Source organism: Oncorhynchus keta, chromosome 36 (assembly GCF_023373465.1).
Source record: "Oncorhynchus keta strain PuntledgeMale-10-30-2019 chromosome 36, Oket_V2, whole genome shotgun sequence".
Lineage (NCBI taxonomy): Eukaryota > Metazoa > Chordata > Actinopteri > Salmoniformes > Salmonidae > Oncorhynchus > Oncorhynchus keta.
This window is the reverse complement of record NC_068456.1, coordinates 8,714,426-8,737,366: the sequence shown is the minus strand read 5'-3', so window position 1 is coordinate 8,737,366 and position 22,941 is coordinate 8,714,426. Positions and strand designations below refer to the sequence as shown.

The 22,941-nt window shown below is 42.8% G+C and overlaps 2 protein-coding genes across 3 annotated transcripts in view; one reads left to right on the top strand and one right to left on the bottom strand.

The window, feature by feature from the left end:
* Positions 1–10,244, bottom strand: part of thada (THADA armadillo repeat containing) — a 110,024-nt gene extending 99,780 nt beyond the window's left edge. The window contains exons 1-12 of the mRNA XM_035754056.2: positions 10,090–10,244; positions 9,224–9,303; positions 9,012–9,121; positions 5,581–5,714; positions 5,125–5,279; positions 5,003–5,035; positions 4,832–4,880; positions 4,409–4,602; positions 4,013–4,107; positions 3,633–3,856; positions 2,774–3,492; positions 88–239 (exon numbers count right to left, since the gene is read on the bottom strand). Of these exons, the coding sequence (XP_035609949.1) occupies positions 88–239; positions 2,774–3,492; positions 3,633–3,856; positions 4,013–4,107; positions 4,409–4,602; positions 4,832–4,880; positions 5,003–5,035; positions 5,125–5,279; positions 5,581–5,714; positions 9,012–9,121; positions 9,224–9,296 (1,938 nt within the window). The 5' untranslated portion in view covers positions 9,297–9,303; positions 10,090–10,244. The remainder of the gene's footprint in view (positions 1–87; positions 240–2,773; positions 3,493–3,632; positions 3,857–4,012; positions 4,108–4,408; positions 4,603–4,831; positions 4,881–5,002; positions 5,036–5,124; positions 5,280–5,580; positions 5,715–9,011; positions 9,122–9,223; positions 9,304–10,089) is intronic.
* Positions 10,245–10,452: 208 nt separating this feature from the next.
* plekhh2 (pleckstrin homology domain containing, family H (with MyTH4 domain) member 2) overlaps positions 10,453–22,941 on the top strand; it is a 65,332-nt gene continuing 52,843 nt past the window's right edge. For both annotated transcript variants that reach the window (XM_052498416.1, XM_052498415.1), the window contains exons 1-2: positions 10,453–10,598; positions 20,438–20,587. In XM_052498416.1, the coding sequence (XP_052354376.1) occupies positions 20,465–20,587 (123 nt within the window). In that variant the 5' untranslated portion in view covers positions 10,453–10,598; positions 20,438–20,464. The remainder of the gene's footprint in view (positions 10,599–20,437; positions 20,588–22,941) is intronic.

Below are 22,941 nucleotides of genomic sequence, written 5' to 3'. Positions count from 1 at the left end.
TGTATGTATGTATGTATGTATGTATGTATGTATGTATATATATATATATATATATATATATATACACACACACAGCTCCTTCCTCACCTGGTCGTGTTTGTGAACCAGAGCCTGACGGAGCAGAAAGAGGGGTACAAGTCCCCCCCACAGCCCCTCCTCTGACTGGACCACCCCCTGGGCACGTGCTGCACGCAGACACGTCATCAGAGCACCCAAAGCACCCCTACTGCCCGGAGGTCCTAAACATACACCACAACAACAAAAATTATATCAATGTTTTGTTTTATTTATGACATTTTGTATATATAGGGATGTGTATGCATGGGTCACATTAGCTTTCAGAAATGTGCATTTTCAAAACACAGACCAACAAAAGAATCTTTGTTATAAACCATTTTTGGGCTTAAATAGAGTAATAAGGGGTGTGCGTCTACAGTTTTCCTTCACGCAAATTACATTAAGCGCAACACATTCGGCAGAAAATCATTTTCATCAGATGACAACGGAAGTGCAAAGCTATTTGGCTAGCAGCCACACAAATGTACTTACGATGAAAAAGCAAAGTATTTATTTTTTCAAAAATGATTATTGGCCATCATATTTCTAATGTTTATCATAGAAAGAATTTAGCCAGCTGTATTTCCTGATGTTTTGGTTGAAGTTACCTGCATTTTAACTTGCTACCCAAGAAAAACTACACCGGAGAAAAGTAGCATAGAAAAGTATCCTACACGTGATGAGAGCTAATATATTTCATCTCTGTGGAGAAGTGCAACTGAAGCATGAAATTAGTGCTTCTACATTTACGATGGGGAGTGAACTCTGAAGCCAAACAGAATTTACAATAAGAAACATTTTGTGTTGTTGTCTAAATCGCCGTGACCCCCAACCAACCTCTCTACTCACTGGACCCTTTTGATCACTCGACTAAGCATGCCTCTCCTTAATGTCAATATGCCTTGTCCATTGCTGTTCTGGTTAGTGTTTATTGGCTTATTTCACTGTAGAGCCTCTAGTCCTGCTCACTATACCTTATCCAACCTATTAGTTCCACCACCCACACATGCAATGACATCTCCTGGTTTCAATGATGTTTCTAGAGACAATATCTCTCTCTTCATCACTCAATACCTAGGTTGACCTCCACTGTATTCACATCCTACCATACCTTTGTCTGTACATTATACCTTGATGCTATTTTATCGCCCCCAGAAACCTCCTTTTACTCTCTGTTCAAGACGTTCTAGACAACCAATTCTTATTGGTTTTAGCCGTACCCTTATTTTACTCCTCCTCTGTTCCTCTGGCGATGTAGAGGTGAATCCAGGCCCTGCAGTGCCTAGCTCCACTCCTATTCCCCAGGCGCTCTCTTTTGACGACTTCTGTTGGTGAGTCTCTGATCCACCTCTACGCAGACGACACCATTCTGTATACTTCCGGCCCTTCTTTGGACACTGTGTTAACAACCCTCCAGGCAAGCTTCAATGCCATACAACTCTCCTTCCGTGGCCTCCAATTGCTCTTAAATACAAGTAAAACTAAATGCATGCTCTTCAACCGATCGCTACCTGCACCTGCCCGCCTGTCCAACATCACTACTCTGGACGGCTCTGACTTAGAATACGTGGAAAACTACAAATACTTAGGTGTCTGGTTAGACTGTAAACTCTCCTTCCAGACCCATATCAAACATCTCCAATCCAAAGTTAAATCTAGAATTGGCTTCCTATTTCGCAACAAAGCATCCTTCACTCATGCTGCCAAACATACCCTTGTAAAACTGACAATCCTACGAATCCTCGACTTTGGCGATGTCATTTACAAAATAGCCTCCAATACCCTACTCAACAAATTGGATGCAGTCTATCACAGTGCAATCCGTTTTGTCACCAAAGCCCCATATACTACCCACCATTGCGCCCTGTACGCTCTCTCGTTGGCTGGCCCTCACTTGATACTCGTCGCCAAACCCACTGGCTCCATGTCATCTACAAGACCATGCTAGGTAAAGTCCCCCCTTATCTCAGCTCGCTGGTCACCATAGCATCTCCCACCTGTAGCACACGCTCCAGCAGGTATCTCTCTAGTCACCCCCAAAACCAATTCTTTCTTTGGCCGCCTCTCCTTCCAGTTCTCTGCTGCCAATGACTGGAACGAACTACAAAAATCTCTGAAACTGGAAGCACTTATCTCCCTCACTACCTTTTAGCACCAACTGTCAGAGCAGCTCACAGATTACTGCACCTGTACATAGCCCACCTATAATTTAGCCCAAACAACTACCTCTTTCCCTACTGTATTTATTTATTTTGCTCCTTTGCACCCCATTATTTTTATTTCTACTTTGCACATTCTTCCACTGCAAATCTACCATTCCAGTGTTTTACTTGCTATATTGTATTTACTTTGCCACCATGGCCTTTTTTGCCTTTACCTCCCTTATCTCACCTCATTTGCTCACATCGTATAAAGACTTTTTATACTGTATTATTGACTGTATGTTTGTTTTACTCCATGTGTAACTCTGTGTCGTTGTGTGTCGAACTGCTTTGCTTTATCTTGGCCAGGTCGCAATTGTAAATGAGAACTTGTTCTCAACTTGCCTACCTGGTTAAATAAAGGTGAAATAAATAAATAAAATAAAAATAAAATACATTTGCGTTTATAAAAACACAGCAACATATATCTTTCCCTTTCTGAGTGAAAAACACAGAATCATGCATTAACATGACCCCTGGTATGCGTGCATGTGTGTGTGTACATTTATATCTACCTGCGCTGCAGGGTGGGGTGACCTGTAGGGCCTGTACCATGTGGGCCAGACTGGAGGGGGAACAGCGCAGCAGCTTGGGAAGGAAATAATCCAGGATATAGGTGGTCTGGTCCAGCCTGGCTCTACACAGCACCTGAAGCAATGGGGTCACCCAGGTCTGGTGCCACCTCTCCATGCCCGCCTCTGTGCCCCCTGTGCCACCTTCCTCAACCAGCTGGGCCTTGTGACTGACAAACAGCCTCTCTAGCAGGTCGCTAGCGTAAGGTGCCAGGGTCTGGTCCCCCATCAAGCCCAGGAGACGTGAGGGCAGCTGGGGGTCCAGAGCCAACAGGTACCCTGCCCCTAGGAGCTCCACCAGGCAGGCCAGAGAGCCATACTTCCCTCTCTGGTGCCACTCCAGGCCCAGCAGGTTGTGGGTTAGCTGGGTAAAGTATGGGTCCTTGTAGGGGTCAGAAAAGGCTAGAGGGCTGCTGTGCTGGTGCAGGAGGAGGAGGTTCTTGAAGAGGGCGCGGGTCTGGTGGCGGACCCCATCCAAGGGGTGCTCCCAGTGGGTGTAGACGTGCTCCAGCAGGTGCCCCTGGAGCTCTGAGCCCCCGTGGAGGGAGTCGTGAAGCAGGCCTGGGGGAGACGACAGCCCACCCTGCAGGCTTTCCAAGGCAGCTCCGCTCCACAGGGTCAGCACGCGGGCTACCACCATTGCTGTGCTGGACTCCTTTACACTACAAACACACACACACAGAGACAGACAGAACAATAGTCAACCAAAATGACAACCATTTGGGTGTTAGCAATCGCACAAGTGTGAGTATGTTTGCATTCGTGTGTGTCTGTGCGGCGTGTCTGCGTGCATGTGTCTAACCTGGTGTCCAGCGCCAGCAGTGTGTGAGGAACCAGCAGCAGCAGCTGTTCCCTCTGTGGCCCCTGGGTTGCCCCTCTCCAGTTTAGCATAGCCAGGGCCCCATGACACAGGTAGAGGGACACCCCCGCGGGACGGCCACTGTCATACAGCCCCCTACAGCTCTGTGTCAGCCACACGGGGGCGCACTCACCACTCTGCTCTGAAACTTGCAGGAGACCTGCCACCTGGACAGGCAGATGGACAGTGACAGAAAAACATACAGAAATAGACAGACAAAAGGTTCCATCATTCATCATCATGGCCATTACTAGTATAAATGAACAACCCAAAATAATTCATTCAGGGTACTTGTGAGTGTTTTGGGTGTAGGGGTCACTCACCACTGCGGCCACTCCATCTCCACTCCCCATGACAGACCGGGTCAGCAGGACCACTGCCATGCCAGCCGTGCTCTGCACCGCCTGCAGGAAGTTCTCTGGTGGGGGGAGGGGGGCAGACGAGAGAGAGGGGAGATAATGAGATATATGGAAAGAGTCGGATGCTCAGTGCCCAGACTTTATGAGCTGATGTTGAGTAACGAGGGCTGTATTCATTCAGACCAAGCCACAGCAAACAGTTGAAAAACGTTTTTCAACAGAAACGGTTTACTACAAACTGACAACGTTTTGCAACGAAAACGAGAGTTTATTGGAAAAATTCAGGTAGGTCCTTGTTTCGTTCTGTTGGCTTCCGTTTGGTTCCTTGTGAATAAACCCCTAGTATAACACAGTCCTCACCATCTGTGAGGATGTGTGTGTAGCAGTCCAGTAGGCCACTGAGGGTGAGCTGCAGGGTGCAGTGAGGATTAACTGCCTGTAGGGCAGCGCTGATGAGCTCCTGGGACCTCTGCACCACCAGCATGGAGGCCTTCACCGCAGCCAGACACGAGTGCATGAGCTGGGCCTGGACCACATGGCGACCTGCTAGACCACTGAGGAGACAGCAGGGGGCGACAAGCACACAGTCAGTCAGTCAGAGGGCACGCGCTACATGTGTGTGTGTGTGGGGGGGGTGCAGGTTTTGGTTTAAGCCCAGCACCAACACAGCTAATTTAACTAATCAATGAATGAAGACCTTAATTAGTTGAACCAGGTGTTTTCGTACCGGTCTGGAAGGCAGGCCTGCCGTCCTGTGGGATTTAGCAGCACAGCCGCTCTTACCTGTTGAGTTGGAGGTATTCACTCAAGGCCTTATGGAGGAACGGTAACACTGGGGAGAACAGAAGGAGAGGCATATTATCCAAAGACATCAACAAACTACGTTTCTGTGCTTGAGCTCACCGTCCTGAGCAGGCTTGATATAAACCTAAAACTGATCAACAAAGCACTCACCCTCTGCTAGCAGCCTGTGTATACACCTCTCACCTGAAAGGCAATAGAGCATTAAAACGCGCATCTTATTCAAATTATACCAAACACAAGAGACAGTCTAAACAAGGGGATTTCATACGTACCGAGAGGGAAGGCATCTAGACAAGCTGTGATAGAGTCTATTAGGTGCGAGTATGAGCTGTGGTCCGAGCCCACAGTGGACAGACTGTCCGACAGGCACGCGGATAGACAGATGACAGTCTGCTCCTGCAGCCAGTCCGGTACAGAGCTCAGGGCACTGCCGAGAGAGAACAAGTAGATTCAGTGTTTACGTTACTGTAGCGATTCTATACCTTGTTTGCTAGTCTTCTTTAAAAATAAAAATAAAAGAGGAGAGACATTTTCACAATACTTGGTCCTGGATATGTGGGCTTTTGTCCCACTTCCAACCCAGCACTAACACACCTGTTCAACTCATTAAGGTGTTGATCAGCAGTTGAATCGGTTGTGCTTGTGCTGGGCTGGAACAAAAGCCTGCACACCCTGTAGCTCTCCAGAGACTGAGGGAGAGGAAGATGTGCTGAGGAGAGGAGGTGTACCTGGCGCTGGCCCTACGGAGGGGGTTCTTAGCCAGCAGGGAGGTGTAGATGAGGGCCATGGTGTGCAGACAGGCCTGGAGGAGAGGCCCACGGGATGTTTCCTCCTCACTCAGCAGCTCCAACTGAGATCCTGCCTGGAGAGAGACACACTGACATGATTAGACCAGCCAGGAGAACCGGGGAGGGGTGGACAAACATGTAGAGATGAAAACACATGTGCAGGAGTTAATTGGATGACAGTATTCTATGCCTAATGGTCTGTGTCATGTAGGACTTGTGGTTGACAGTCTCATCTCAATATTGGCGTCTTCTCTGTTGCAGTGCAGGTCGAGTTGACCTGCTTCTGAGCCAGTTCTCACATCTCTGCCTGTTTATGTCAACCCAACCCACAGACTACCAGAGGTGTGACGAGGCCTGTGACGATACTACTATTACAATATTTTTTTCATGGCAAAAATGAAAACAAAGCAGACCAAACTATTTGGTCCTTTAAAAAGCAGCTGCGTGTAAAATATGTGCTATAGCTTGGAAAATAAAGAAATACTGCCCCAAAAGATCCACAGACGACGCAATCGCTATTCCGCTCCACACTGCCCTTTCCCACCTGGACAAGTGGAACACCTATGTGAGAATGCTGTTCATCGACTATAGCTCAGTGTTCAAGACCATAGTGCCCTCCAAGTTCATTGCTAAACTCAGGACCTTGAGATTAAACACATCCCAATGCAACTGGATCCTGGACATCCTGACGGGAAGCCCTCAGGTGGTGAGGGTAGGCCACAACACACCTGCCACACAACACAGGGGCGCATGCTTTGTCCCCACCTGTTCACCCACGACTGCGTGGCAGTGCACAACTCCAACACCATCATTAGGTTTGCTGAGTGGTTGGCCTGATCACCGATGACTATGAGAGCCTGCCATCCAAGAACTCTATACTAGGCGGTGTCAGAGGAAGGGCCTAAAAATTGTCAGACTCCATCCACTTAAGTCATAGCGCTACTGATGCACCAAGTCTGGAACAAAAAGGACCATGAACAGAGTCTACCCCCAAGCCATAAGACTGCTAAATATTCAGAATAAATATATATATGAAAACAACCATTTCAAAAGATTTTATTGAATTACAGTTCATACAAGGAGATCAGTCATCAGGCCCTAATCGATGGATTTCACATGACTGGTAATGTAGATATGCATCTGCTGGTCACATACCTTTAAAAAAAAAGGTAGGGGCGTGGATCAGAAAACCAGTCAGTATCTGGTGTGAACACCATTTGCCTCATGCAGCATGACATCTCCTTCTCATAGAATTGATCAGGCTGTTGATTGTGGCCTGTGGAATGTTGTCACATTCCTCTTCGATGGTTGTGCGAAGTTCCTGGATATTGCATAGCTTTTTTCAGGTCTCTCTAGAGATGTTCAATCGGATTCAAGTCCGGGCCACTCAAGGACATTCAGAGACTTGTCCCGAAGCCACTGCTGCATTGTCTTGGCCGTGTGCTTAGGGTCGTTGTCCTGTTGGAAGGTGAACCTTTGCCCGTCTCAGGTCCTGAGCGCTCTGGAGCAGGTATTCATCAAAGATCTCTCTGTACTTTGCTCCATTCATCTTTCCCTCAATCCTGACTAGTCTCCCAGTCCCTGCAGCTGAAAAACATGCTTCACCATAGGGATGTTGCCAGGTTTCCTCCAGACGTGATGTTTGGCATTCAGGCCAAAGAGTTCTAACTTGGTTTCATCAAATCAAATTATATTTGTCACATGCGCAGAATACAACAGGTGTATAATATACCTTACCGTGAAATGCTTACTTACAAGCCCTTAACCAACAATGTAGTTAAGAAAATATTTACTAAATAAAAAAGTAAAAAAATGTAAGAGCAACAATAAAATAACAATAACGAGAGTCAATGTGTGGGAGTAGAAGTTGGTCAAGGTACTTGAGGTAATTTGTACATGTAGGTAGGGGTAAAGTGACTATGCACTGATAATAAATAGCGAGTAGCAGCAGCTTAAAAAAAAAGGGGGGGGGGGTCAATGCAAATAGCCCAGGCAGCCATTTGGTTAGCTGTTCAGCAGTTTTATGGCTTGGGGGTAGAAGCTGTTAAAAAGCATTTTGGACTTGCCATGCAGTAGCAGAGAGAACAGTCTATGACTAGGGTGGCTGGAATCTTTGAAATGTATTTAGGGCCTTCCTCTGACAAAGAATCTTGTTTCTCATGGGCAAACTCAAAGCGGGAGGTCATGTGCCTTTTACTGAGGAGTGGCTTCTGTCTGGCCACTCTACCATAAAGGCCTGATTGGTGGAGTGCTACAGAGATGGTTGTCCTTCTGGAAGGTTTCCCATCTCCTCAGAGTGACCATTTGGTTCTTGGTCACCTCCCTGATCAAATTATGCCCTTCTCCCCTGATTGCTCAGTTTGTCCGGTCGGTCAGCTATGGGAAGAGTCTTGGTGGTTACAAACTTCATCCATTTAAAATGATGGAGGCCACTGTGTTGTTTCAATGCTGCAGAAATGTTTTGGTACCCTTCCCGAGATCTGTGCCTCGACACAATCCTGTCTAGGATCTCTAATGACAATTCCTTCGACCTCATGGCTTGGATTTTGCTCTGACATGCACTGTCAACTGTTGGACCTTACATAGACAGATGTGTGCCATAATAAGTTGCATGGACTCACTCTGTGTGGGCTGTCATGTGCCTTTTACTGAGGAGTGGCTTCTGTCTGTGTGCCTTTCCAAATCATGTTCAATTTAATTTATCACAGGTAGACTCCAGTCAAGTTCTCAAGCATGATCAATTAAAACAGACTGCACCGGAGCTCAATTTCAAGTCTCATAGCAAAGGGTCTGAATACTTGTATAAAAAATGTAAAACAGAAATACCTTTTTTTAATCTTTTTTTTTTTTTACATATTTGCATGAATTTCTAAAAAAAACTTTTCACTTTGTCATTATGGGTTATTGTGTGTAGATTGGTGAGGAAAAACATGAATTTAATACGTTTTATAATAGGGATGTCATGTAACAAAATGTGGAAAAAGTCAAGGGGTCTGATAACTTTCCAAATATATCAACCTCCATTACCTTGTACCCCTGCACATCGACATACATTGTGTATTTATTCCTTGTGTTATTATTTATCTTTATTCCTCTGCATTGTTAGGAAGGGCCCACAAGTTTACACCTGTTGTTTACGAAGCATGTGACAAATACAATTTGATTTAATAAAGGTGACTGGATAATGATGTGTTTCCAACATTTGGGCTGTTTTCCTAAAGAAGTTAAATACGCTTTGTGTTTTGTTTCCTTGCCACGATACTAACAAGCATCGGCATATTGGTATCGACCCAGCCCTAGGTGTGGCCCAAATCTAAAATACCAAACACTATCAGTTAGTTGAGGTAATGAGAGGGAGAATGGACACAAACCTTCTTGACCAGTTGGATCTGCTGCATTGGGTCAGTCAACACCAGACAGTCCTGCAAGGTCTGGGCAAGCTGTCTGATCCACTCATCTCCTCCATCCACAGAGAGAGACACTGAAAAACACACATACATACAGAGAATCACTTTACACAGCAAAAACAAACCACCACCACAGTTACAATAATCAGTCACTAACACCAATTCCATCATCTCACCTATCAACTTGTCACGCCTGTCCTTGTCCAATACCACAGCCTCCACTTTCACAGTTTTCTTCTTTGTCACCATGGCTCCCCTGACAAGACAACCAGGTGAAGAGTGAAACAGACAGCACAGGGCACACTCTAGATGTAGCTCTCCAGGGACAGGATTGGTGACCACTGCCATACATTGGAAATTTGCTCTAGAGCGACTATCCTGGTGAATAATGCGGTGTTCATAACCAAGTGGGAAGTTGGTATTTACCTCCTACAAATGGGAAAGAAATCCTAATTCACGCCCCTCCAACTGGTAATTATTAGTGGGAAACGTATCTATAATTCCCTGAGCCCCAACTTCTCCCACATGCTGACCTCTGACATCAACTACTAAGGGAATTCTCAATAACAGCATTTTTTAAAATAAAAATCCATCTATTACTGTTTCTGAAGACTCATTTGTTTACAAGCATGATAGTTGTACGTTCATTATGGTTGACGCAGCTTGTTGACCATTAGACAATCCGCGTTTCTCAACCGAAAACAAACAAAGCACGTGAATGCATTCAACTGGTATTTAACGCTTCACAACTTGGAATTACCACCTTCCCACAACGTTATGAACGCAGCACAACTAGCTAGCTAGCTAGCTATAGTCTTCTTAATTGCAAGACAAGTATAGCTATACTTTTCCGTAACGTTACATTTGATAACTTTAAAAAAACAATTGTCGTTAGATATGTATAGCTAGCTAAATTATGCTCAATGAAACATACATGTAAGTTCACTTTACCCATGAGCTAGAGAGGTAACGATAACGTTACACGTTAGCATGCAAAAAGAGAGGAAGCTACTAAAGAACGTAGCGTAAAATACCCACTCACCAGATTTTGAGTGATTTCACGTTTAGGGAAGGACTTTTTAATAAACATGCAAAATTGCAATTAACAACCTGATATCACAAATAATCGTTTATGTGGCTTCTCTCAGCTGCTGCTAGCCACCATCATGCTACACGTGTATAACGTCAAATCCGGAGTTTCCATAACCCCGCCCTGAAGATTCTCCTATTGGCCAATAATTTTGTTGGAACAAAATTGGTAGCGTTCATTGGTTGAAAAATATGTCGCTCATATTGGATACATTACTTGTTTAAATTTACATAGCCACGCTTTTACAACATTCGATTGGACGAAGTTGTTGGAAAACACGCCTTGGAGCCAGAGCCAACCCTCTTTCAACTTAGTGATGAAATGAAAACTTGGAAAGGAAGAAACTCTTCGATTTTATTTCGTAATTAGGATAATACGACATGAACAAGGGGAATATGGATGGAATAACTGATATGGAGTAACATCTCTCTCACCGTCTGCTTTCGTCAACCATTTTCAGGGTAAGACAAGAATGTAGAAGAATATTGATGCTTTTTTTCTCTTTATTGGAGAGATGGAGGAAGAGCTATCAATCTGAGTGTCATTTGCTCTCTAGCTATATCTGGCATTGTAGAACTGTACTGTAGGAATGCAGTTGACATATTTATTTTCATGATCACAATCTCATTAATTCTAATTCTCTTTATGCTTTCAGAAAGTGTCCATAACTCTTGACTTATTACACATTTCATTGTTTTACAGCCTGAATTCTAATTGGTAAAATATATATATATATATATCACCCATCTACAAACAATATCCCACAGTAACAAAGTGAAAACATGTTTTTAGAAATGTTTGCAAATGTATTGAAAATGAAATACAGACATATGTCATTTATATAAGTATTCACACCCTGAGTCAATACTTTGTAGAGGCACCTTTGGGGGCGATTACATCTGTGAGTCTTTTGAGTAACTCTGTAAGAGCTTTGCAATACCTGGATTGTACAATATTTGCCCATTATTCTTTAAAAATACATTTTCATGTCTTGCCATAGATTTAAGCCAAAACTGTAATTAGTCAACTGAGGAACATTCAATGTCATCTTAGTAAGCAACTCCAGTGTAGATTTGTCCTTGTGTTTTAGGTTATTGTCCTACTCCTACTGAAAGGTGAATTCATCTCCCAGTGTCTGGTGGAAAGCAGACTGAACTAGGTTTTCCTCTAGGATTTTGCCTGTGCTTATAGCTCTATTCCATTTATTTTTATCCCCAAAAACTCCCTAGTCCTTGCCGATGACAAGCATAACCATAACATGATGCAGCCACCACCATGCTTGAAAATATGAAGAGTGGTACTCCGTGATGTGCTGTGTTGGATTTGCCCCAAACATAACGCTTTGTATTCAGGACAAAAAGTTAATTTCTTTGCCACATTTGTTGTAGAATTACTTTAGTGCTTTGTTGCAAACAGGATGCATGTTTTGGAATATGTTTTATTATGTACAGGCTTCCTTCTTTTCACTCTGTCATTTAGGTTAGTATTCTGGAGTAACTACAATGTTGTTGATCCATCAGTTCTCATATCACTGCCATTAAACTCTGTAGCCGTTTTAAAGTCCCAATTGGCCTCATGGTGAAATCCCTGAGCAGTTTCCTTTCTCTCCTGCAACTGAGTTAGGAAGGACGCCTGTATTTTTGTAGTGACTGGGTGTATTGGTACGTTACACGTAAGCTTAATTAATAACTTCCATCAGGCTCAAAGGAATATTCAGCATCTTTTTATATTTTTACAAATCTATCAATAGGTGCCCTCGTTTGTGAAAAACATTGAAAAATGTTCGACAAACAAAATTCCATCAGTGAAAAAAAAAATGTAAATTTAATCAATTACAAATTCGGGCTGTAACACAACAAAATATGGAAAGAGTACGGGTGTGAATACTTTCTGAAGGCAATGTATCGCACTGAAGCTGCCGAAATGTTTAAATACCCTAAATCAAAAGTGATTTGACATGACTAAGTAACTAAGTAACTTTTTTTTTTTTTTTTTTGCTGTTTTTAATTGGGTTTTGCTCGTGTGTTATAACTTACTGTAGGATGCCCTATGGATTCAATATAATAAAACGCAATCCAATGCAAAATGATTGTTCACAATCATTAGATAGTCATCCTAGTCAGTAGAGACTAATGTTATTCTGTAAATATTATTACATGATACTTAAAATTTTAAAAACATTGCCGTCCAGAGAACGTTCTTCAATGATATCTTGGATCAATGTAAGCACCAGATCTCTAACTGAAAACTACGAACAAGGCCTCAGTATGTGCACCGATGTCACTAATGGTGTACTACATCACCACTTGTCTTTCTCTGGGCTGCTCTGGCTCTCCTCACAGGAAGCGAGTGGAGATAGAGACAGCTCTCCTCCCTTTCCCTGGGGGCCGAGGGTCAACTGTCCTTTGATGTCCTCCGCTCCCCACATCACCTCATCACACACACACATACACGCAATGTGGAATTGAACGAGGGAGTGAACGAGAGAGCGCCAGGGAGTGAAGGAGAGAGGGAAGGAGTAAAGGAGAGAGGGAAGGAGTAAAGGAGAGAGCCCCGGGGAGTGAAGGAGAGAGGGAAGGAGTAAAGGAGAGAGCGCCAGGGAATGAAGGAGAGAGGGAATGAGTAAAGGAGAGAGCGCCAGGGAGTGAAGGAGAGAGGGAAGGAGTAAAGGAGAGAGCGCCGGGCAGTGAAGGAGAGAGCAGCGGGGAGTGAAGGAGAGAGGTAAGGAGTAAAGGAGAGAGGGAAGGAGTAAAGGAGAGAGGGAAGGAGTAAAGTAGAGCGCCATGGAGTGAAGGAGAGAGGGAAGGAGTAAAGGAGAGAGGCCAGGGAGTGAAGGAGAGAGGGAATGAGTAAAGGAGAGAGCGCCAGGGAGTGAAGGAGAGAGGGAAGGAGTAAAGGAGAGAGGGAAGGAGTAAAGGAGAGAGCAGCAGGGAGTGAAAGAGAGAGGGAAGGAGTAAAGGAGAGAGCGCCAGGGAGTGAAGGAGAGAGGGAAGGGGTAAAGGAGAGAGCGCCAGGGAGTGAAGGAGAGAGCAGCGGGGAGTGAAGGAGAGAGGGAAGGAGTAAAGGAGAGAGGGAAGGAGTAAAGGAGAGAGCAGCGGGGAGTGAAGGAGAGAGGGAAGGAGTAAAGGAGAGAGCGCCAGGGAGGGAAGGAGAGAAGCGGGGAGTGAAGGAGAGAGGGAAGGAGTAAAGGAGAGAGCGCCAGGGAGTGAAGGAGAGAGCAGCGGGGAGTGAAAGAGAGAGCAGCGGGGAGTGAAGGAGAGAGGGAAGGAGTAAAGGAGAGAGCGCCAGGGAGTGAAGGAGAGAGCAGCGGGGAGTGAAGGAGAGAGGGAAGGAGTAAAGGAGAGAGCAGCGGGGAGTGAAGGAGAGAGGGAAGGAGTAAAGGAGAGAGCGCCAGGGAGTGAAGTAGAGAGCAGCGGAGAGTGAAGGAGTAAAAGAGAGAGCAGCGGGAGTGAAAGAAAGAGGGAAGGCGTAAAAGAGAGAGCTGCGGGGAGTGAAGGAGAGAGCAGCGGGGAGTGAAGGAGAGGCAGAGTCAGTGTGATGCTGATGGAGAGGAGGCAGACACATGGAAGACAGATTTGTGATGTGAGGCCAGATATGGGAAGCAGATATGGGAAACGTCATAGCTCTTTGGGGAAATGGGCTTATCAGGCTCATCAGAAAGTATTACCAAGCGAGAGCCATGTGGAGGCCAAGGATTATTATAGATTGTTTTAAGAGGTGCAGGCCTATGAGAGAATAGGATTTAGGGTTTTGTGTAAGGGCTTTTAGGATAATGAGTTTTTAGATGTTGGTAATACACACTAATTGTTCTTCTTTGATACAGAATAACAGAAATGGTATGTTATTCTTCTTTCACTGGCACATTACGTTGTTTTCTTTCAGACTGATACAGACCCAAAGTCCGGGTCTTAGTCATTGTTTACCACAACATACACCCAACAAAAACAGCCAGTGGAAATTAGTTAATTGCCTTCCACACATGTTTGTGCTCCCTGTGTGTGGAGCCCAAGGCTATAAAAAGAGGTTATTATAGTATAAAAGTTACTTAGTCTTTCTTACTCACTCTCTCTTTCTCTCTTATTCTCTGTCTCCCTCTCTTGCTCACTCTCTCTCAATCCCTCTCTTTCCCTCTCTCTTGTTTATCCCACTAACATGTGTTTTTCATGATAAGGGTATTTCCATGGAAAAGGACCAATGAGCAGCAACATATGATATGCTTCTATGAACTTCACATCGGGTGTCAAATTAAAGCTAAGAGTCAATGTTTTTGGAAAATGAAGGCGTAGTTACATTTTTCAATCATTTCCCATCTTAAAAATGTGATGTAAGTAAGCGCTTTGATTTCTGGATAAATACTGTAGATGGAAAAGGTCTTAAAAGGTATCAGAAAAACATCAAAACACAATAATGTTGACTTAAAGACCCCTGCCAACTAATATCAAAATGTATATTTTATTTTTGGAGAAATTGTTTAATTGTGTAAGTTTAAAAAACATTGCCTTGTGCCTTGTAGTTCCGTTACCAGAAACCCACAAATCTTTAATATATTATTTTGTTTCTCTCCCTCACGAGGAGGGAGGATAATGAAAGTTCACAGAAGAAACACACAGTGGTACACCTACCAATTAGTTAGTGATTTTACTGATATCAATTTTGTTTATGAATTATTAAAACTTGTAATTCCGTTACCAATTTGGTACCCAAAAAAATCTGTAACGAAATTACTGCAAATTAATTGTCTACAATGGGAAATCCTAGTAGTCACATAGAGCACAGTTAGGACACTTGCTACTGTCTTACATTCCACTGGTTAATGTTAATCTCCATTTTCTTTGTCTTTGTTGTCTAGTGGTCAAACCAAGAGTGTAACAGTCTGATTCTGGACAACCCCTCCCTCTCTCACTCTCCAGTGAATGTCACCTCTCGCAGCTCTTGTCATGCCTAGGAGAGAGGGAAGGAGTATGCCTTAATGATACGACTAGATCACAAACTAAGTTAGTACACATGCATTGATCTGACCTTCTGTAATGTACCATTGCAATGGTTAAAAGCCAGATCAATGCCAGTGGGCTGGACAGACCATAATATTGTGACCATAACCATAAACACCAAGGTTCCAAAGAAACCCCTAGGATTGTGGTCAAGATACATTTTTTAAACATTTAATCATGAGCTCTTTCTAAATGATTTGGCTGCTGTACCCTGGGAGCTGATTTATCTAGAGGATGATTTAAATCACACAACAGAATGTTTTATTGATTTGCTCACTGAGGTAATGGACCATCATGCACCAGTCTGAAAGAGTACAGTTGGGGCTCGTCCATCTTCATGGATTGATGATCAACTGCATGGTTGAGGCATTTTGTCAAAGCAGCCAAATCTAAACCAGAAATTAATTGACAGAATTGTAGAACACTGTGTAATCATGCAGTTAAATTAAATTGTAAGATTGTCAAGGGTGTACTTGGCACATCTATTTCATCATGCCCATCTAGTGTGGAGGTTGACAGGAGAACAATAACAAAACCAGCTGATATTGTCAAATCATTTTGCTGATTTCTTTTTTACAAAGAAAATGAATTGACTGAGCGATAATGTAAACAAACACCCATTCTTCCAAACAAGCCATTTTTAATAGATTGATCATATTATGAGCAACAACAAAAAACGGTTATTTTAGTCTATAAACAGAGTCAGTAGAGGAGGTGTTTAACCTATTGAAGGCATTATCCGATGGTAAATCTACAGGTGATGAACTTGTGATCTTACGGACAATGTTTTAACTTCGCTGTGCTGCTCCCCAGATTGCAGCTCCACGGAATATTTCATTGGTCACTGGAAAAGGGGACATTTCCAAATGCATGGAAGCATGCTAAACTGTGTCCAATCCCGAAAGACAGCAAAGAACCCATTACTCCTGCCAATAGTCGACCAATTAGTCTACTCCCTTCACTCAGTAAGATATTTGGAAGCTATTGTGCTTAGACAAATATGGGAGTACATGGAAAAGAGTAGTCTGATGGCAGCAAATCAGCATGCTTATCGCAAAAAAACATTCTACTACCATTAAATTGGTTGACATGAGTGACCAGTGGCTCTATGCTATAGATAGGTTTGTGGGTGAATTATTTTTTGATTTTAGCACAGCATTTGATTTAATGGATCATTTAAATGATTTTGAAAAAATGATTGCGTTATGGGTTTAAGGAGGCAGCATTGAATTGGGTACAATGATATCTAACAGTCAACCTATATCAATGGGTTGTTTTCTTCCCCTCATGCTTTAAACTGTGGAATACTGCAGAGTGCAACTGCCTTGGGCCACTTCTTTACTTAATATATACAGTTGAAGTCGGAAGTTTACATACACCTTAGCCAAATACATTCAAACTCAGATTTTGCCACAACTTTGGAAGTATGCTTGGGGTCATTGTCGATTTGGAAGACACATTTGTGACCAAGCTTTAACTCCTGACTGATGTCTTGAGATGTTGCTTCAATATATCCACAGAATTTTCCTACCTCATGATGCCATCTATTTTGTGAAGAGCACCAGTCCCTCCTGCAGCAAAGAATAACATGATGCCTCCAATGGGATGATGTTCTTCATTGCAAGCCTTCCTTTTTCCTCCAAACATAACAATGGTCATTATGGCCAAACAGTTCTATTTTTGTTTCATCAGACCAGAGGACATTTCCCAAAAAAATCTTTGTCCCCATGTGGTCTTCTGTCTTTTTTTTATGGAGGTTTACCACAAAACATTCATCTCCAACAAAGAACAGTCTCTTTCCTGAGTGGATGATTAGTGGTCCCATGGTGCCTTCCACTATTGTTTGTACAGATGAATGTGGTAACTTCAGGCATTTGAAATTGCTCCCAAGGATGAACCAGACTTGTGGAAGTCTAAAAATAAGAGGTCTTGGCTGATTTCTTTTGATTTTCCCATGATGTCAAGCAAAGAGTCACTGAGCTTGAAGGTAGGCATTGAAATACATCCACAGGTACACCTCCAATTGACTCAAATGATGTCAATTAGCCTATCAGAAGCTTCTAAAGCCATGACATAATTTTCTGAAATTTTCCAAGCTGTTTAAAGGCACATTCAACTTAGTTTATGTAAACTTCTGACCCACTAGAATTGTGATACAGTGAATTATAAGTTAAATAATCTGTCTGTGAACAATTGTTGGAAAAATTACTTGTGTCATGCACAAAGTAGATGTCCTAACGGACTTGCCAAAACTATAGTCTGTTAACAAGAAATTTGTGGAGTGGTTGAAAAACGAGTTTTAATGGCTCCAATCTAAGTGTATGTACATTTCAGACTTCAACTGTACAAACAACCTTCCTTATGCCTGTGTTATCCAGACAGAAAAGAGAAATAGGCTAACATGTAGATTCTGAGCAATAAAGAAATTGAATAATGTATCTGAACAAACCAGAAACCTTTCAATATATACATTCCAAAAATACTTTAGAATGACATTTAAGTAACTTAAGGGGACTGAATAATTTTGCACGCCCAATTTTTCAGTTTTTGATTTGTTAAAAAAGTTTGATATATCCAATAAATGTCATTCCACTTCATGATTGTGTCCCACTTGTTGTTGATTCTTCACAAAAAAATACAGTTTTATATCTTTATGTTTGAAGCCTGAAATGAGGCAAAAGATCGCAAAGTTCAAGGGGGCCGAATACTTTCGCAAGGCACTGTATACAGTTGAAATCGGAAGTTTACATACACTTAGGTTGGAGTCATTAAAACTCGTCCCCAACTTATTGTGGGAAGCTTGTGGACGGCTACCCAAAACGTTTGACCCAAGTTAAACAATTTAAATGTAATGCTACCAAATACTAATTGAGTGTATGTAAACTTCTGACCCACTGGGAATGTGATGAAATAAAAGCTGAAATAGGTCATTCTCTCTATTATTCTGACATTTCACATTCTTAAAATAAAGTGGTGATCCTAACTGACCTAAGACTGGGAATTTCTACTCGGATTAAATGTCAGGAATTGTGAAAAACTGAGTTGAAATGTATTTGGCTAAGGTGTATGTAAACTTCTGACTTCAACTGTAATACATTGGAAGGTTGAGCAGGACTATGGTAGATGAAGGAATCAGTCTATCTTTTCAGACTGTTAGAGTATTCATCTGGTCAATATGTCAGTGTATTTTGTCTGTTTGTAACAGTATGTAACATATGTAACATATGTGAAAACGTGATCATATTATAAATTGTATTTTAATGTTTAAGGACTCTTGGAAGATTCGTCCAAATGAGGACTAAAAGAGATCCTAATCAAATCAGAGTAGAGTACAATACACTACAGTACAGTGAGGAGGCCACCGTAGAGAACAGTCTAATACAATACAGTTGTACGGTTCAACACAGTACAGTAAATACAAGTAGTGTAGAGTACAGTATATTGTACTGAATTATCTACTTTACTGAACTCTACCGTACTGTACTCTACTACACTGTACTGAACTCTACCATAGTCTGCTCTGCTGTATTGTACTCCACTGTACTCCACTGTGCTCTGCTGTACTCTACTGTGCTCTGCTTTATTGTACTGCACTCCACTGTGCTCTGCTGTATTGTACTCCACTGTGCTCTGCTGTATTGTACTCCACTGTGCTCTGCTGTTTTGTACTCCACTGTGCTCTGCTGTATTGTACTCCACTGTGCTCTGCTGTATTGTACTGCACTGTGCTCTGCTGTATTGTACTCCACTGTGCTCTGCTGTATTGTACTGCACTGTGCTCTGCTGTATTGTACTCCACTGTGCTCTGCTGTATTGTACTCCACTGTGCTCTGCTGTATTGTACTCCACTGTGCTCTGCTGTATTGTACTCCACTGTGCTCTGCTGTATTGTACTGCACTGTACTCCACTGTGCTCTGCTGTATTGTACTGCACTGTACTCCACTGTGCTCTGCTGTATTGTACTGCACTGTACTCCACTGTGCTCTGCTGTATTGTACTGCACTGTACTCCACTGTGCTCTGCTGTATTGTACTCCACTGTGCTCTGCTGTATTGTACTCCACTGTGCTCTGCTGTATTGTACTCCACTGTGCTCTGCTGTATTGTACTCCACTGTGCTCTGCTGTATTGTACTCCACTGTGCTCTGCTGTATTGTACTCCACTGTGCTCTGCTGTATTGTACTCCACTGTGCTCTGCTGTATTGTACTCCACTGTGCTCTGCTGTATTGTACTTCACTGTGCTCTGCTGTATTGTACTGCACTGTACTCCACTGTGCTCTGCTGTATTGTACTGCACTGTGCTCTGCTGTACTCTACTGTACTGCACTGTACTCCACTGTGCTCTGCTGCGCTGTAATGTCCAAAGTTGTGAAACATGAGGAGAATTACATTTATTTGCATAATTATTCATTTCTGTGTAGTACAATCAGGCACCCATGATGTAATTCTGTTCCCATAATTCCGTTACCAGGTGTAAATCCACTTCACTTACTGTAGTTCAATAACCAAAATAGATGTTTTCAAACTCAAGATGCCATGTCATAGCTGAATATCTGACCTCCCATTCTTTCTGCAGACATCTGTGAATCTTAATTCAGAGCAGATATTTAACAGTTTTGGGAAAATATGGTCGCATAAAAACCTGAGGGAGATTTTACAATATTTCTCTTACATATGTTCTGTGTTGGACTGTGATGTTATTCCTTTCATAAACTCCTGGTATGTCTGCACCCTGACACAAGGCCATTTTGTTCCTGAACTGTTACTTGTATAAAATAACAATATGATTGTATGATCACCTCCCACTATATAAGGGACATGTGACCATTTACTCTTGGAGTTCTTCCCTGTGAAACCAGATACTGTATATCTCCCTCGCAGCTGCCTGATTTAAAGAGTGTTCTACTATGCAATTAAATAATCCCTTCCTTAATCTTTGTATCAAGTTTTTTTTGTTGTTGTTAAAAGTAGTCCTTTGTTTGGTGTACATTTTAAATTTGAAGGAAAAAAACGGAGTCAAAGTGTAATTCTGTTACCGTGGAATTGCCCATATACACGTTTCTCTCACATTGCTCTGTTTGACTACCAGTTGTGTCCAGTCCAGCCTCCTCAAGCCAAGCCTTGGAACATTTGAGGGGTGCCAGATGGGGAAATACAGTTACAGTTTCAAAACAGCAGCTACTCTGTGTCTATCTGTCTCAGCTGCATGCATCTCATCCACCCTCTTATCAGAATTCCCAAGTAACAATACTAAATAGACGTGACCGCACCATTGTCATTCATGTATCTTTCTCTTGTGTTCCACAGGGGCTGGAGGGGGCAGGGACAGGGGCCATGGCAGAGGCAGAGGAGGCTCTGGGACAGGAGGACTGGAAGGAGAAGTGTTTCGTCCTGGAAGCCCTGCTCATGAAGTTCCGGGTGCAGATCATCAAGATCAGAGAGCTAACGGCAGACAAGGTTGGTCCTAAGTAACAAGTTGTATCAACTGAAATGTTAAATGATCCCAAGTAGCCTTACATCCCAGGCTCTCCTATCGGAAGCAAACTAAAGCAAACACACCAGCAGTAACGCATCGGCTAAAGAAGACCGTAACACTCTCAACCCCCCCAAAACAGTCATCTGGAATATCATCCTTTACCATTCCAAGCAGCCAGTCCTTCATCCTTTCTCATTAGCACACTTAACTGACCGTTTCACAGCGTATCTCATGCTGACTGAGCAAAATATTCCATCTCAACCACATTCCCTCATTTGGAGCTGTTATTAACTGTTACTGTTACAGAACAAGGAAGTGGTTTTATCCACGGGTTTCCTCCCACGTTGGAGAGGCACATCCTCTTGCCCGAGGATCTCTGTTCGGAGCCCGACTCTAAATGAACTGCCATCTCTATTAAAGTCAGTCAGACTTGAAGCGTCTGTTGAGTGTCTGCTGTGGGGAAAGGTCAGTTGGGAGAGCTGTTCTTTCCTAGGCTCTCTCTCTCTCTCTCTCTCTCTCTCTCTCTCTCTCTCGTACACAAACACACTCTCTCCATCTCTCTCTCTCTTTGTGTTGAAGTGCAGGATCTTCTTAAACACCAGTCCATGTATGGTGTGGAATAGTGTTCTACTATCTAGGTTATGGAGTGGTGGGGTATGGTTTATGTGTGCTTGTGTGTGTGCAGTAATGTAGAACTGTGAGAAAGGTAGAGGGAGAGAGAGCAAGAATGAGGTAGGATGACGAAGACTTGGCTATGTGACAGGCGGCAAGGCTGTGTGTGTGTGTGTGTGTGTGTGTGTGTGTGTGTGTGTGTGTGTGTGTGTGTGTGTGTGTGTGTGTGTGTGTGTGTGTGTGTGTGTGTGTGTGTGTGTGTGTGTGTGTGTGTGTGTGTGTGTGTGTGTGTGTGTGTGTGTTCCAGGAAGCCATGACACCCACCATCTCAGAATGTTCTGAAATTGTTTCTATAGTTAGAAACAGATAAGATTAGCATTCCTGCGACATTATTTTGTTGAAATATAATTTAATATCTGAGATTGGTTGGAGCCAAATTGGCCATTTTTAATTCATAGGATTCATATTATAGTCAAATATTTTAACATCTGATTTGGACCAAACTTTTTCATACAATGAGTAAGACATGAGGAATTCAAAGAAGTTGTAAAAAGCCACCCACGGAAACCCCCCACGTCAAACCAACAGCAACCTCCCCAACCAACAGCAACTAGACCATATCAATTCTCTATGTCTGACTAGTAGTATGGAGCTGTGTCTCGGAATATTGTTTGTTCATCCTATGTAATGTAGTGAATTTGGTGATGTTTTTTTCCCCCACCTGTTCAGAGAAATTTGTCATTGAGGTTGTTAGGTTTATGTCCCATTCTACATGCTGACATTACCAGGTTCTGAGCACTAAATGGTGATGTTCCTGCTATTATGTGTTTTTTTTTAAAGAACCCCCCCCCAACGTTAAAGGGATAGTGTACACAAACTGGTTTCCTTCAAATGCTAACTTTTTATCCTTTCTCTAATCTAATTGTATTAGTCACATGCTTCATTAACAACAGACGGTAACAGTGAAATGCTTACTTACTGGTCCTTTTCCAAAAATGGGGTCACTTAGAAATGTCCTTGTTTTTGAAAGAGAAACACATTTTTTGTCCATTAAAATAACATAAAATTGATCCAAAATACAGTGTAAACATTGATAATGTTGTATATGACTATTGTAGCTGGAAACTGCAGATAAAAAAAAAATGGAATATCTACATGGGCGTACAGAGGCCCATTATTAGCAACCATCACTCCTGTGTTCAAATGGCATGTAGTATCCAAGTTGATCATTTTAAAAGGATAATTTATCATTAGAAAACCCTTTTGCAATTATGTTAGCACAGCTGAAAATGGTTGTTCTGATTAAAGAAGCAATAAAACTGTCCTTCTTTAGACTAGTTGAGTATCTGGAGCATCAGCATTTGTGGGTTCGATTACAGGCTCAAAATGGCCAGAAACAAATTACTTTCTTCTGAAACTCGTCAGTCTATTCTTGTTCTGAGAAATGAAGGCAATTCCATGCCAGAAATTGCCAAGAAACTGAAGATCTCGTACAATGTTGTGTACTACTCCCTTCACAGAACAGCACAAACTGCCTCTAACCAGAATAAAAATGGGAGTGGGAGGCCCCGGTGCACAACTGAGCAAGAGGACAAGTACATTAGAGTGTCTAGTTTGAGAAACAGATGCCTTACATGTCCTCAACTGGCAGCTTCATTAAGTAGTATCCGCAAAACACCAGTCTCAACGTCAACAGTGAAGAGGCGACTCTGGGATGCTGGCC